This window comes from Atta cephalotes (assembly GCF_000143395.1).
Source record: "Atta cephalotes unplaced genomic scaffold scaffold00003, whole genome shotgun sequence".
Classification (NCBI taxonomy): domain Eukaryota; kingdom Metazoa; phylum Arthropoda; class Insecta; order Hymenoptera; family Formicidae; genus Atta; species Atta cephalotes.
The window spans coordinates 9,931,901-9,948,293 of NW_012130067.1; the positions used below are offsets into that span (position 1 = coordinate 9,931,901).

The 16,393-nt window shown below is 28.9% G+C and overlaps 1 protein-coding gene across 1 annotated transcript in view; it reads right to left on the minus strand.

Annotated features, from left to right (window-relative positions):
* Window positions 1-16,393, minus strand: part of LOC105625671 — a 135,679-nt gene that overhangs the window by 21,411 nt on the left and 97,875 nt on the right. The window contains exon 3 of the mRNA XM_012206995.1: window positions 10,546-10,569. Within this exon, the coding sequence (XP_012062385.1) occupies window positions 10,546-10,569 (24 nt within the window). The remainder of the gene's footprint in view (window positions 1-10,545; window positions 10,570-16,393) is intronic.

A 16,393-nucleotide genomic window follows, 5' to 3' on the forward strand; every position in this document is an offset into this window, starting at 1 on the left:
TATATATATATATATATATAGTAGTAGTAGTAGTAGTAGTAGTAGTAGTAGTAGTAGTAGTAGTAGTAGTAGTAGTTGTAGTTGTAGTTGTAGTGTTAGTGTGTGTGTGTGTGTGTGTGTGTGTGTGTGTGTGTGTGTGTGTGTGTGTGTGTGTGTGTGTGTGTGTGTGTGTGTGTGTGTGTGTGTGTGTGTGTGTGTGTGTGTGTGTATCAAGGACTTACATAACTATTAAAGACCAAATATTTTTTAATTATTCAACATTAATGACATATATAAATTACAACTTTGATGTAATAAGTTCTATATTAATTACACACATAAATATTTTTTAATTATAATGAATGCAATAAATTCTTTGTAAGGCTTGAAAGTCTTACAAAGATATTTAATGTTAATTGTAATAAATCACACATCATAGTTATAATGTCACTAGAATATTTCTTTTCTGTAACTTTTATCGCAATTTTTTCAAAATTATGATATAATAGAACAGTGTAGTACAATATAATAGAATTGCCTAAAAAACTACTTTCAAAAACAATTACTTTCATCTTTATATCTTTTTTAATTAAAAGTAATGTCATTCAAGATTTAAATGTATGTTAAACAATATATTTAAAAAATAAGTATTTAAATAAACATTAAATTAAATATCGTCATCTTCGGACTTTTGTTCAGTTGAATATCATTTAATATTGATAGTAATCGATAATATTGATAGTAATCGAATTACAATGATTATGTGGGGCCATTCTAAGCTGGTTTCTGACTAGTGTTGTGGTAACGTAAATCACCGCAACGTGATTCGAACGTGACAGGGTACTCACTCAGCTTACGCAATCCGGCTGCGCAAACGATTGTTTTTTTTTTCCATGATTCTATCACACGCGCCGTCAAGATTGACGATAATGATGCGCGAAGAAAATCGGAGAAATGCTGTTCTCGACATCATTCTCATCGTCATTTATTATATTCTGCAAAATGACATCATCATTTTCGTGAAACTTTGCAGACTTTGCAAATAGGAGAATGCGTTAGGAACATTTAACATAAGATCTTGAAAATAAAATTTTCCGATTTTTCAACCGTTTCGTCACTTTTCGCGCGATTTATAAACTTCGATTCTGTATCCAGCCGCTTAACCCTATTTATAACAGTATAATCGAGACGTTGCATTATTTCGTTAAAAACAGTAGCATTGCTTTCGTGGATAAGGCGCTTGTCGAGCGATAAAATAGCTTAATAGTATAAATAACTTAATAAACTAGCGATAATAAGATGATAATATCGTACAAAATAAACGGCTTTCAGGCAGGGTTGTTTTGTTTAAAACTTTTTTTTTTAAACAAATGTTTAAAACATCAGACTAAATTAAACATGCTATTTTTTAAAACAATTTAAGATAAATGTTTAAAACGTTATGTTTAAAAAATATGTTTTTAATGCTATTTAGTAGAGGAGAAGATGATACTTCAATTACATTTTACACAATAACTTGATTTATTTGATTAATAATGAATATTTAAGTTTAAAACTTAAGTTTAAAACTAATTACATTTATTAAAATGTTGAATCGATTCTGGACTCAAAATTACGAAATATTTATTACTTAGGACATTAATAAAAATGTGCGATATTGCATAATGGCGAATCGAAGAAAAACATGGATGATAATATAATCTTCCATAAAAATAATCTTAAAAAGTTTTGTTTAAAAAACAGTAATTTGATTATAAAATTAACAAAAAAGTAGAGTGTAATGCAGAATATATGCATGTATACAAATGTATATAATACACATGCATACATATAACTTTATGTATGTAAGGCATTTGGAAAATAATAATAAATGTTTCGCATAAAAGCAGAATAAATTGAGAAAAGTCCTCTATTATTTTGCAATTTTCGCAATAATTAACAAGATATTAACTGCTAAAAATGCCGAAAATTCAATAATTCAATAATTTTTCTTCAATAATTTTTTATTCGAATATTATCAACTTTACAGAAAAACTGTAAGAGACAAAAATTGTTAATTTTCTTCTCATAGAGCTCTAAGAATTTTTTGAGAATTTTTCCAGAATTTTTTAATACAGTATTTTCTTATATTGATAAAAATGAGAAAATGCAATACTAAAAAGTTGATAAAAAATTCTGAAAAAATTCATAGAGTTCTATGAGAAGAAAATATATTTTGTTTTAAACATGATTTTTTGCTAAAGCTGTTTAAAATATATATAAAACATTAAAAACATATTTTAAACAAAAAACGTGTTTTTAAAAAAAACTGTGAATGTTTTGTTTTTTTTTAAAACTACGTTTTTTACTTGCTTCCAGGAGTCTCAAAGTGTCTTTCTTCAATCTCTTACATGAGATTAATTAATGCGTGATTAATTAATACAATTTCATTAGTAGTTCTTTATACAGGGAATTTGACAAAAAATGAAACTGATTAAATACGTATATATGTTAAATCTATTAATAAAACTAACAATCTAAAAATAAAACGATCGAGTGCGTCGAAGTTAATCAAATTAATAATGAAGATTATGTAGATTACATCGAGTGAGATCTAGTTGAAAATTAATTTTCAAGTGAAATTAGCTTCTAGTGCTCCTCATAATGTATATGTTCTAAAAGGAACCACGAGATCTTTTCTATTGATGGAGTTTAATAATGTGATCTTAAAACTATTCTATATATTAAATTGTGTAAAATTGTTTTCTCTGGAGTTGGCTGATGATTCATCAATTTGATCCGTGCACTTCATCTGATTAATCAATGATTAAGTGACTTTTACTGTTTTCTGCGTGAATCACGCACATCTGTATGACAACTACTCTCTCTATCCTTTATCTACTACACTTATCTTTGAAAAAGATTTTTTTTAATGAGGGCATTAGTCTGTTTTGCATTTTAAACGCGCTACTCGATCTCTTGAATCTACATAGATAAATGGAAATGAATTAATATTTACGATTTTTTTCATTTGTTAATTATGTGATTACAAATGTAAACGTTCAAAGGAATTAAAAATGATATAAAAAATACTGAAAATTTTTTGTAATATGCGTATTCAGAATAAATGCTAAAATTATTACATTTTTATGCATTATTTTTGAATATAATGTCAATATCTTTTAACATCGATATATTGTATTAAATGAATCTTGATATTATAATTTTATCTGATTTAAAATGCAATTTATTTATAATGCATTCTTGACAAAAAATTTTGTGATTATATATAATTATAATATATATATATATATAATTATAATATAAAATTCTTGAGGCTTCCATGCTTTCTATATAAAGATTATGCGTTTCGCGGGTTTCCTCCGTGTCCATTCTTGGAATGCCAACGTTTCATGAACCTTGCAATCCACTTTATCAGGGTGAGGAGCAGCCTGAGATACTAACATATTCTTTATATATGTAATTATATATGAAACATTTTTTCTCGAGCATATTACAAGCTCCTGGAAGATTTTAATTTTATTTTTGAGTATTCGAAATTTTTGAGCTTAAAAGAAATCTAGAGAGATAAAACTGATTAGGGGATTCCATTCCAATCACTTTAAATCTTAAAAACATATAATGCAAGATCATACAACCATGAGTAACATTCAAAAGCAGCCGTCGTTCATTATTTATTAAAAAGTTATTAAGTATATTAAAATAAAAATTATTAAGTATATTAAAATTAATTATTCTTTTAAACAGTAGCTAACGCACGCACGCACGCACGCATGCACGCACAAACATATTTTTGTGGAATGTTATAAACCTATGTAAAATTCATTGAAATAGGTTGCGTTCAGCAGTTATTAACATTAAATTAATTGATTCTGTCTTTAGTTTCTCACTGAATCTAAATGTGTAAACCAATCATATTAAAGAACAACTGCTGCTTTTTTTTGCTAAACGTAGTTATACATTACTGGAACGAGCGCTAGTTTCGCAATCAATCAAAGAAATCAGTCCAAGTAATATCTTTATCCTTTTCTAATCTATACCTAACTATAATTACGCATGTGCAGTATCGTTACTACACACAGCGTGTATAAATATATACCTTTAATAATAGGATTACCCACTATAATTGTAATTTTACATGCAATTTTTTTATAATTGTAGAAAGAAAGAAATCATTTTTTACAAAATAAAAATACCGAGAAAGAAACTTTCGGGTCGGATAATATTATTGGTATCTTACAATCGTTCAACTGTTCAATAATGCATTTGACTCTATCATATTTTGAACTGCAACCAAAGTATATCCTTTCGAATGTTGCCGAATTGCAACGTAGTGCGCGTCAATGCACTTTTCTCGATAGCGAGAGACATTGGACTTGATCTGACTTGAAGTTGGACTTTATCCCACTTTATCTGCTTTTATCATTTATCAAAAAATCGACATGGAAATTTGCACGTGATTATGCTCAATTTTGCAGTTGAAGCATTTTCGGGTCATTCTTTGTTTTTGTAGACGATGCCCGTAACATTTTCTGGAAATTTTAGAACAAATTTTTGAAAAATTGTCTATTTTGAAAGGTGCAACATTGTTAATTTGACATTTTTTTATAAAATCTTTGTCAATTTGCGAGTGACTTGGGCATTATGGACATGTGAGCTAATTATACTTGTATCATTCTTGCTGAGGACTCTAAAGAGAGTCGAAACGTTCAAAATAAAGAAAACATCAATCCAATATCTGAGTATTGATTGTTTACTAAATAATTATACCGTTTATAGTTGCTGACTCTCATTAACCTATTATATTTATCTTTTTATATTGTTTAAAATTCGAGAGTTCTAATATAATTAGTATTATTGTAAAATACAAAATATAAATTTTTTAATAAATTATTTTAAATACAATAATTAAGAAATAATGCCTATATCGGTCGAAGTTAAATCTTGAGTGCTTTAATAATTTCATGTAAATTTACATATCACATTTGTATAGTTTGTCAAATTGCACTCCGAATTGATTTTTCGTACTTAGAAACGCAATTGATGAACTATTATAGTACTATTATAGTACTATTATAGTAATATCACAAATTAAATTGACGAACAATTTAACAATTTGATGCTCAATTGACATTATTTTAAGAAGATCTTCAGAAAATATATATACAGAAAATCTGTAAATAAATTTATTGCGAAAAATATTACTCAGCTGTGAGACGAACTGGAATCTCTAGCATTTCAAATTTATTTACAGATTTTCAGTACATTAGTTCAGCTGACGACTAAAACCTTTTGAATGTTGTTCAGGATTCATGACTTGAACAATTTGTCAAGATCAAGGCCATTGGAGATTTCTCTTATCTTCATTTTTACATAAAAATAAGAATTAGAAAAACATTCTTCAATGGTCTCATTTTGTAACAAATATTATCAAAATGGCCTTGAACAACATTCTCTTTATAATTCTACCTGTTTCATATCGAATGTATAAATAAAGAGAGATATGCGCTGATATTTTTCATTTTGAGAAAACGTCCAAGAGCATATGGTCTTTCTGTTTTTAGGCCGGAATTCATAATAAATTTTTATTTCAGATTGTTTTAAGATGAATCACAAAATTGTATTTAAGATAAATCAATCATATTAGGTATGGGAAAAAGTTCGTGGCGTTTTTCCCGTTAGATGGCATTAAAAAAAACGCGAACTTTTTCCCACACCTAATAGAACTGTATTATTACATCTCAATATATTACTTAAGATGATCTTGAAAGAACGGACTAACTATAAATATCGGCCTAGGATTGCTTTTTAGGATCATTTTTTTCTTCAGAAAAAAACATGGATCGTTTTTTCCAGGTGTTTTTTTTCCAAACTATCAAATTAATACTTTACGTTTACCTTTACGATATACCTTTACGACAATAATTACAATCTCATGTTTTTGATCAACAGTTCCTGAAAAATATAACAATATAACAACGGAGTAATCTCCTAATGTAAAGATCAGCTAATTTTCATCAAATCTATCGATTAAAGTTGTTAGGTGAAAGAATAGCGTTTCCAGGAGACCGTTAATGTCATTCAGAAAAGGCGATGACAAAGGGCTACATTCCAAAACGTCCTCTTCAAATATTTTCCTCGAAGAAAATATTTTGGAATGTATATTAAACTAAGAATCTCATAAGATCGTATACATGTGAGTGCACAATCAAAAGGAGATAAATGCCATTAGCAGCTGGATTTTAAATGCTTGTGAAATTTTGAAATGCAGTTCAGAAAAATTTTAACTTTTAAAATGTCTTTAGTTTTGCAATAGAAGTGCGTAGAAATACATTTACACAAAGAAATTATCTTGAAAGATATATAATTTGAATGATCTTAATTCATTCTGCGTTATTTTGCAGAGATGAAGTGATTCCAAGGACATTTCTGCTTCTCACATGGTGGAAACGATTTCGCATCGTGACGTAACGTTCCATATCGTTTTGCGCTGCTTCTAGCGGCCGCAATGCGCTTAATTTTCGACGTATGCTGAACGAATTTTCTTAACGAAAATTTTCGCAATGACAGACACGCGTAATGTAATCCAGACGATTGCGAATTCTCGTAATTGCGCCGGTCTACGTCAATGTCATCAATGCAAGTGCACATATGGATAAACAACCGAGTTATTATGCTGAGTCTCGCGATTGGTACAATTGAAGTTCCGGCGGTATCGTCAAGGCGCAAGTGTCCCCCACGTGTTGTTATTTGCATCTTCCTCTATTCTAACTCGATCCTTTGTCATATATCGAAATGTATACGCAGTATATCTATCATTAAAGAGCTACTAGAGTTTGACGTAGCGGTATCCATTACACAAAGCGGACCACATGACTTGATCACCTCGATTATTCTCTATAAAGACTTTTAATTTTGTTCCGAGTTCTCTTGATTCCGATGGAGTAAAGAATGAATAAATTAAACAATTTTCTTTAAAATACACAATTTCAATAAATCAATAAAATAGTACAAAAAATAATGTGCACACATTGTGTCGCTATAGTTCCTTGATGCAGACAAAAATGTGATTTATTAAATAAAGAAAATATCAGTTAAAATAGCTTCTTTAAGCTCATCAACTTAAAGTCTTTACACTACATATCTAGATCATTTTATTAAATCAATAATGCCTTAGAAAGTGAAATTTGTTTAGAAAAACATGTATTGTTTTTTCTTATTTTAAACATCTTCATAACAAATATATTAATTACAATAAAAGTTATTGTGTTGTAAATTAAAAAAGTCCAATTATTTCCTAATTATTTCATAATTTATTCCTGTATCAGAGATCCTCTACACTAAAAAAAAAGGTATTTAAAAACTTATTTGTGAGATATAATATTTATTTTACTGAAATAATAATAGATAGAAATAATAATAGAAAATAATAATAGATTCTCATTTAATATGATAAAATAACATTTTATTTTTAGCAAATAAACTGTTTCATTTTATTTATAATTAATGAGACATTTTACAGAAATGTATATTTTGTCATCATAGTAAAATCTTTTCAATTTTGATTACTAATTTTATAATTAAAATGTTGAAGAAAATGTTTATTTGCAAATATTAGAACTATTTTTTCAATGTAATCAGAATTTGATCACAATAAAGGGTTTGACATTTTTCATCAAAATCGTCCAGATAAGAAAAGATATGTTTTAGCTCGCTCTGCAATAGTGTAAAAGATATATGCTCTCTCGTTCTAACTCTAGTACGAGAGAAAAAAATATATTCTATCTCTAACTAATTCGATTTGACGAAGAATCATTAAACTAATAAGTTGTCATAGCTAGTCTCTGATTAAAGCATCTCTATATCTTAAGAAAACTTAAGAGTGTCATCCCAGTAGCAAAATTTGTCATTTTGACGTCAAATTCAAGTCATATTTGTACAAATGATGACGTCAAGTGATCAAAAAATGACTATAGGTTTTTATTCGACAGCATTCCGTGATATCATATTGACGTCATTTTATGATGGCATACTGATATGATTTTCGTAACGCCATTCCGTGATGTCATAAGTCGCCAGTTGGGTAGTACAATGGTCAGTAAAGGCCCAAAATATGACATCAAAATGATAAACTTTGCTACTTGGGATCTAACTTCTTTACAGACATAAAAAAATGTCCAATTAGCACATTCATTTACAATAGTGCATTTAGTCATATAATAAAGTCACGTCATATAATAAAAATACAGAATAAAAATTATTCGTTATAAATTCTATATCACGTTGATTCACTAGCGAATTCTTTGACAAAGAAATAAAATACAATGTTTAGAAAGATAAAGTGCGATTTAAGAAAAAGGATTTAAGAAAAAGGAAATAGATAGCTTAGTAGTAGCTTGGAATTAATGCAAACACGAACAATTATAGAAAAATGTTTCGTAAAAACAATTGGATACTTCGGTGATCTATTTTTGCATTGCTTTCATTCGATAACGATCATAATATGACCGCAAATTGCCATCGTCTGACCTCTATTGCGACCTAGATCCGATCAAAGCACTAATCAATGCCGAAAATTCGGGCCGAAACTTTGATTTCGTATTCTCATCGATTTCAATTAATCGATATCAACTTATTATTATTATGTACTTTAAAGTACATAATAAATTAATAATATGAAAATAAGTTTTAATGTTGTTTAATAAGTGATAAGCAATATTAATTATCATTAAATAATTACTGTCTGAAGTCTGTCAGAAGTCGGTCAGAAATTTGATATTATATAATACTTGACGCGGACAAAAATTGAAGATCAGATTAATTACGAATTACATTAATATTAAATTGAGAGTGAATACACACGTACATGGATAACAAAAAAACTCAAGAAATATCGCGCACTTCCAGAAGTGCGAGTCCGTAACTGTTTTACATTCCTATCGACAGTTGTCTGTGTCGTTACGCAGATTTTTCATATAAAATGTCTGCGCAACGTCGATAACTGTCGGTAACGTATAAAGACAATTATGGAAACGCGCTCCAAGAACTTGGAAAAGGCTCATTCAGTATATATTTAAACTTGGAAACTTTGTCTACAACCAAGAACTTATCGAACACGCTCAAAACACTCGAAAATTATTTCGTTGAAGATAGCTCGCAAGGAGCCGAAATTTTCGAACAAATAAGTCGTATGTAATAGAAACAAATTACATTATTAATTTGGCGCACCAATAACTGCGCAGTATTATTCTCATTTACTTGTATTGTGAGTTTAAATTGTTAGATAGATACATATCAAAAAGTTCAATAAAATATTATTTAAATATATAATAGAAAGTTATAAAATATCAATTTTTCGATATCAATGGAGAATCACTCGAGAAAATACGAAGGATTCAATCAGACCTGGCCTGCTTTTTCTCTTTGTCATTAACAATTTGAGGATACTCTCGACTTTTTATAATCTGTCTATTTTCATCGGATACACGCCGAAAAAAAGATATTTGCAATAAAGCGATGATCAGTAAAATAAGAAACTTATCGACAGAATTTTCCGTTTGACAAAAACTCGTTCTTACACAAGACTAAATTATTAGTGCAATAAATTTCATTCAGTCTCAGCAGATAAGTGTCAGATAAGTGACAGATGATATGCATAATTGCATTTTTTTCTACAATCACTTTTTATCAATCAATTCGCAATTGAATTAGTTGCGTTAATTTCATCATTTATGAAAAATTATATTGTATTAAAAATTCAGGACTGCGCATTTATGAAATTCAATAGTTGCAATGTCTTTAGGAAAACAAATTGCACATAAACTTATGTAAAAAATGTATATATGAAAATAAGTAAGAAGAAAATAAGAAAGTATATATTGGAATTCCTAATTTCATTACAAGCGAAATATTAAACAAAAGTTGAGATAAAAGTTTTAATGTAAAGAGAAAAGATAAGAGATAAATGTAACAATACTTTATAATATATTTTTAAAAATAGTAATATTTTTCATGCTACTTGTATAAATTTAAAATGTACATATTTTCTGAAATAAGATTCCTTTATATACAATTTATACAAGATGTTCCGAATTTAAATATCAAAACTTCAGGAGTATGTAGGGAATCGATAATTATTTATTACAAGGGATCCAGTCTTGATATATGTCATCAAGATCATCATCCTGAATCATCAACCTTACCTTTATCTTAACAATTAAATGGCATTCTCTTTTATTTTTTGAAATATTTAGAGTTAAAGTGCAATTTTAGTATCATGCGCCTATATAACCTTCTACGCGAAGCGAAATTTAGCACACCTCCTGTCCTGCCTAAAAGTGCACATTCCATGCAAAGCAAGATAAATAGCACATTATTATATAATTTATTAAATTTTAGTTGAGTTTAGTTAAGTAGGGGTTAGTAGAGGGTTAGTAAGCAGACATATTAATTATACTTGTTGAAAAAAGCCAGATAAAATGTATGAAATAAAGAAAGCTAAATGATGTTGACAAAGATTAGAACAAAAAAAGATAATTTTGTTGCGCATGCAAATGGGAGACTCACCGAGATGCGACAACGAGTATGGATCTGAAACAACAAAAAAGAAACAAATAGGATTAAATTTAAAGTTATGCTGATTTTAATGACTACATGATCTGCAGATGCTTAATTAACAAATATATTTATCAATAAATAATTATAATAACAAAACCCTTCGTATTCTAAACAGAAACAAAATGGCGCAAACCTGCGATTTTCTCAAAATTTATTTATAAATATAGACACTATCAATTTCTAACAGTAACAGTGTAAGAAGCTTTCCCAATCAACGTCGCAAAATTTGAAAGTGTATTTTTCGAAATGGAAAATCAATTTTTTATTAATAAAATCGGTAGGATGTAAATATAATTTTTTTAATTATAAAAAAGGTCTTTTAATTATTATAGGACACTATATATCTTCTATATGTGATATGCATTAATTTAATCAACGCGATAAACATTTTTTTTATCTGTTATCAGATCACAGAACAACTCTTTTGAGAACTATTCGCTCGATTTGATTGATATGATACTCGATCTGCATTTCGTTGAAACGATTATCTTTTCCTCCTTCTTCTCCTCTTTTTTTATTGAAGATTATTATAGAACGTGTGGTCCGCATTCAAGGTCTAACTGAATCTATCGCACATTAAGATAAAGTAGCAGGGAAAACCTATTTATAGATTATAGGCCACTTCGTCTTTCTTTTTTGAGAAGGCTAATAAAAAGAATCGAGTGATCGATAGACTTTCCTTCTGCAACGTCATATTAGAATGTTTTATACTCAAGCGATTAATGATCATTTCAGTTTATTAAAAGAAAGAGAGAATTGTAACTATAAAAGTATTTTTTTCTAAATAATTATATTTGCGAGAGATATACATATATTCTCGTCTCTTCAATATCTATGGAGAATACATCATTCATAAGACACTGGATAACCAAAAAGGATTTACCTTTAATGAGCAAAAAGAATGAGTAATTTGCGATACGTCAACTAACTGTAATACTCATAATATCGTGGAATATATGAACAAAATAATGCTTAAAATCGAGAGTAAGAAAATGGAGTTTACTATTAACAAGAATTGGTAATAAAACCGAGTTGGTAATCTCAACACTAAGGCATAGAGATATGGATTTTATTGTCCGGGATTGCTAATATGCAAAGATGGAAGATGTGATAAAGCAAAGAATCATGGTCAAAGATGTGATGATGAAGCTTATGAACATCTGGAGAACCGAAAGACCTCGAACAGGATGAAAATTCCCTTTGTTCGAACTCTGATATTTTCCATATTTTTTTAGGAAAGAAAGATAGAGGATTGACGCGTTTGAAATATAACGTTGGAAACAAATGTTGCAGATTCTATGAATTGCTAGACGTACTAGTACATTCATCCTTGAGAATTTGAAATAAAAAGATCGACTATCCATTATATACTATTCTACTTCGACCATGAAATTACACAAGCGCGGCAACAACATTCTTGAAAAATTGGTAATTGTTGGAACGTTGGCAATGTCAAGAAAAAAGAGCATGAGGCTGTAACAGAAACCGTCAATAGAAACACTTCATACGTGTTCAAATAGAGGTCACAATCTTCAGTCATGAATTAGAATCGACTTGTATGTGCGTGCGTGCGTGCGTGCGTGCGTGCGTGCGTGCGTGCGTGCGTGCGTGCGTGCGTGCGTGCGTGCGTGCGTGCGTGCGTGCGTGCGCGCGCGCGCGCGCGCGTGTGTGTGTGTGTGTGTGTGTGTGTGTGTGTGTGTATGTGTGTATGTGAGCCGTTTAAAATAAAAAATGTACTTTGTTCAAACACAAGAATAAAAGGAGAAGGGTTCAGTTTGGTCACAAAATGTTTTAATGAATTGGGTTCGGCCGAGACTCAGACTCAGGACCTCTCATGTCTCTCATCTAGCGCGTTATACACGAGAGCTTCGTTGCCATGATGCTATAGCATCACGTATATAATATTGGAGGTAGATATATTTTAAAGAATATATAATAATAGAATATATAATATATTATAAGAATATATATAAACCTAAATTTATGTGTTACACTTGTCTCAAGACAATGTGTCGATTTTATTTTATTCGAGGAAGTAGAATAAAAATTATTATGATTTAATCTTACAATTATAATTTTATATTTTATATAGTTGAGCTAAGATTGAATCAAGAATTTTTTTTCTCGATATTAAAAATCCTTTCTGAGAATGCGTGTGTGCAATGTGGAGAGGGTTCCGTTAGCACACATCCTGACAGTATACATCCATTCATATTGGCTGGTGCCTAGTAATTTTTTACTGCTTACCAATGAGAATACTTATTTTAAATTGGCCAATTAGAAATGTGCATTATCGGAACTTACTTTGCAATGCTGTATGCAATATGCTGTGGGCAATATGATTATGTGTGCTGTATGTATTGCGGTCATTTATGCAATATGTTATATAATATTGTTGTGTATGCAAACGAAGCTGTAAATAATCGTTTTATAGGCAAACAGAGCCTTTTTCACACACTTAGGTAAGGATCTGCGTAGATCTATTTAGGTTCAAAGAATCTAACATCCAAAGAAAACCTTTCATACAAAAAAGATCTATTTTATAAATCAGAAATAATAAATTAACGAGAAATTAACTGCAAATATACGAAAAAATGTGTATTAATAATTCTCAAAATTTTAAACGCACTTTTCTCGAAATCGTATTTTTTAAGTCCATTGAAATTATTATGAAATTATTATATGTGATAAATTTTATTTGCCTAAAAATAAAAATACTGGAGATTTAAGATAAAAAGTACATTATGATTACAATACATCATTTCAAGTGATTATTATCTTATAGTAAGATAAATCATACTTTCAGTAAAATAAATTATATACTTACAATAAAATAAATCGTATTATTTTCAAGAGTGACGAATACAAATAATTCTCAGAACTTTTATACGTATATATTTTTTATTACGCAGTAAAGTAAATTTTGTTAATGCTAAAGAGAAAATATTCATTGAAAAAGTAAATTGAGATGTCTGAATATAAATTTATTTTACAACGACAATCTTATATATCAGAAAAAAATTTTACATGAATAAGCACGTATCCCTATATGAATTTGATAATTCCATAAATTTTACTAGAATTCTAACGTATATTACTGTATATTTTTCTCCGTGCATATACTAAATACTGTATTAATATATATCTTACTTTTTTATTTCAGATCGTTTTAATAAATCTTATTATAATATACAACGGCTTATGTACAACGGCTTATATACAACGGCTATGTTCCAAAATTTATTGCAGTACTGAAAATCTGTACTGCACGTAAACTATAGATTTCAGCACAAGCAGTGATTTGAAGCACTGCCAATGTTAACGACAAATGATGATCACACGTTTTGTGCGACATAAGTCAAGTAAATGTTAAATAAAATTTTTTGAAAAAATTTATAACTGTTAAAATATGTATAAAATGTATGTCCCTAAAATTTATTGGAATATAGTTAAAAAAAAATTCGATAGTTATTCGGATTAATGGACACTGCATCGATATTGACTTTGACATATGTCATCAAGGTCATGACCCTAACGACCTGAGTGACTTTTAAAAGGAGTTTAGATAATCACTTGTGTGTTTTGTTCAAAAGTTATTAACAAATAAAGTTTAAAAAAATGTCTTATTTCTATCATATACAATATTAAAAACTGTCCTATACTCTTTTTATGTAGAATTGCACGATTTTCGACGCGAAACGAGGTTCATTTCACCTGCTCCTCAGCTAAGGTTTCTCCTAGATAGGGGAGAAGTGGAGTGAACCTCGTTTTGTGTGAAAAGTCATACGCCTGTCAAAATACAACAGAAATAAGATATTATTTTTTAATTTTATTTTAATTACTTTATTAATTACTTTTGAACGAACAGTGACCGCTATCTAAAATCTTTTGAAGATTATTCATGGTTATGACCTTGGCAACATATGTCGAGGTTAAGGTCATCGACGCAGTGTTCGTTAATCCGAATAATTATTTTTTCCATAGATAGATTTTTACTGAACAAATAGTTTTTTGCAAAAATTAATAAACATTTTAGACTAAAACAAGGATAGATTTTTACAATGATTGAAGGTTATACGTTTTGTAAGAATTTTAAAGCGTTCAAATTTCAATAAATGAGTGAAGAAAAGACTTTTCCAGTGATCTTTATTTTTTCAATTTAACTAAAGAGCGATCTTAACGTTGTACATTTCATTTTGTAGATATTTTATATCTACATTTTTCATATTAAAATTTTTTTTATACAATCAATATTTTTCGTTCTATATGTGAAAAACCTGCTTTCTGCAATGTACCAAAAATTTTTTTTGCATTTTTTTTTATACAATATTTCCCATACGAGTCACGAATCTCAAACATATATGTTTGTTGTGAAAAGACATGCACTGCTTACAATTTTTTTCCGTTCAAAATCTAATTCTATTGGATTAATGTGCTGTGGAGAGTATGAGATTATCTTTAAATATACAGGATGTTCTAGAATGACCGCCAAATATTTCGCATGCAAATAGAGCGAACTAAACTGAGTCGATAAATTCATTATCACTTCGCAATTTTCGCAATAATTAACAAGATATTAAAATTGCTGAATATTGGTTTTCAATAATCTTTTTACTAAAGTATTATCAATTTTACAGAAAAATAGCAAGAAACAAAAATAATTTTTTTTTTCATAGAGCTCTAAAAATTTTTTCAGAATTTTTTATCAACTTTTTAGTATTATATTTTCTTATTGACGATCATTTTTACCAATACGAAAATGCAGTAAAAAATTCTCAGAACTCTAAAGAGAAGAAAATAAATAATTTTTGCTACTTGCTGTTTTTTTTTTTTGTAAAGTTGATAGTATTTGAGTAAAAATTTATTGTAAACCAATATTCGGCTATTTTAGTAATTAATATCCTGTTATTGCGAAAATTGCAAAATGTGATAGAAGATTTTTCGACTCAGTTTAGTCCACTCTATCAGAACACAAAATATTTGACAATCATGGGACACCCTATATAAACTACTAAAGATGACTCGAAATTGAGCCAAAATTTATGTATTTTAAATAAATTTCATTAATTTATATTACATACTTTCATCAGCCTTTTTATCTAATTTTTCTCAAATTTCAGAATCCTATTATTATATAATTTTTTGTTTAAAATAAATGTTTTTAGAAATTTTCAGGGAAAACAAGTTAAAAAAATAACAAAATTAACTATCTTTCAATTTTAAATGAAGCTTTCTTGTCTCGAGATGCTCGATGTAACAATTTTCTTCAGAAGAATCAATCGAATTAGTGAGGATAAGCAAGAGAGACGAGAAGGAGAGGAAGTTCATGCGTCACAACACGCGTGCGTCGCTCTAAAAGCCACGGGTTGCCACCCTAAATGTTGTAACTATTTTCAAGCCGTGGCCTGGCAGAGCGCGACGTTTATATCTGAATACACGAGGGCGAAAGTGGCATTATTTTCGGCTACACGCGATTTAATTTAATCCTGAGTTTCTCGTCCATCCGGAGAAAATCTCGAAGTCAAAAGAGATACCGTACACATCCGAGAGCTGCTGATTCAAAAACTAACTAAAACTTGACCTTTTTGACATGACAAGCGAAATCACTTTCCCATCTTTTTTTCTTAAAAAAAAACTATCAAAAGTCATTTACATTCGCATAAATTATTGTACAATGAGTATATATATATATATATATATATATATATATATATATATATATATATATATATATATATATATACTACANATATATATATAATTACTATATATTATACTAATAACTATATAGTATATA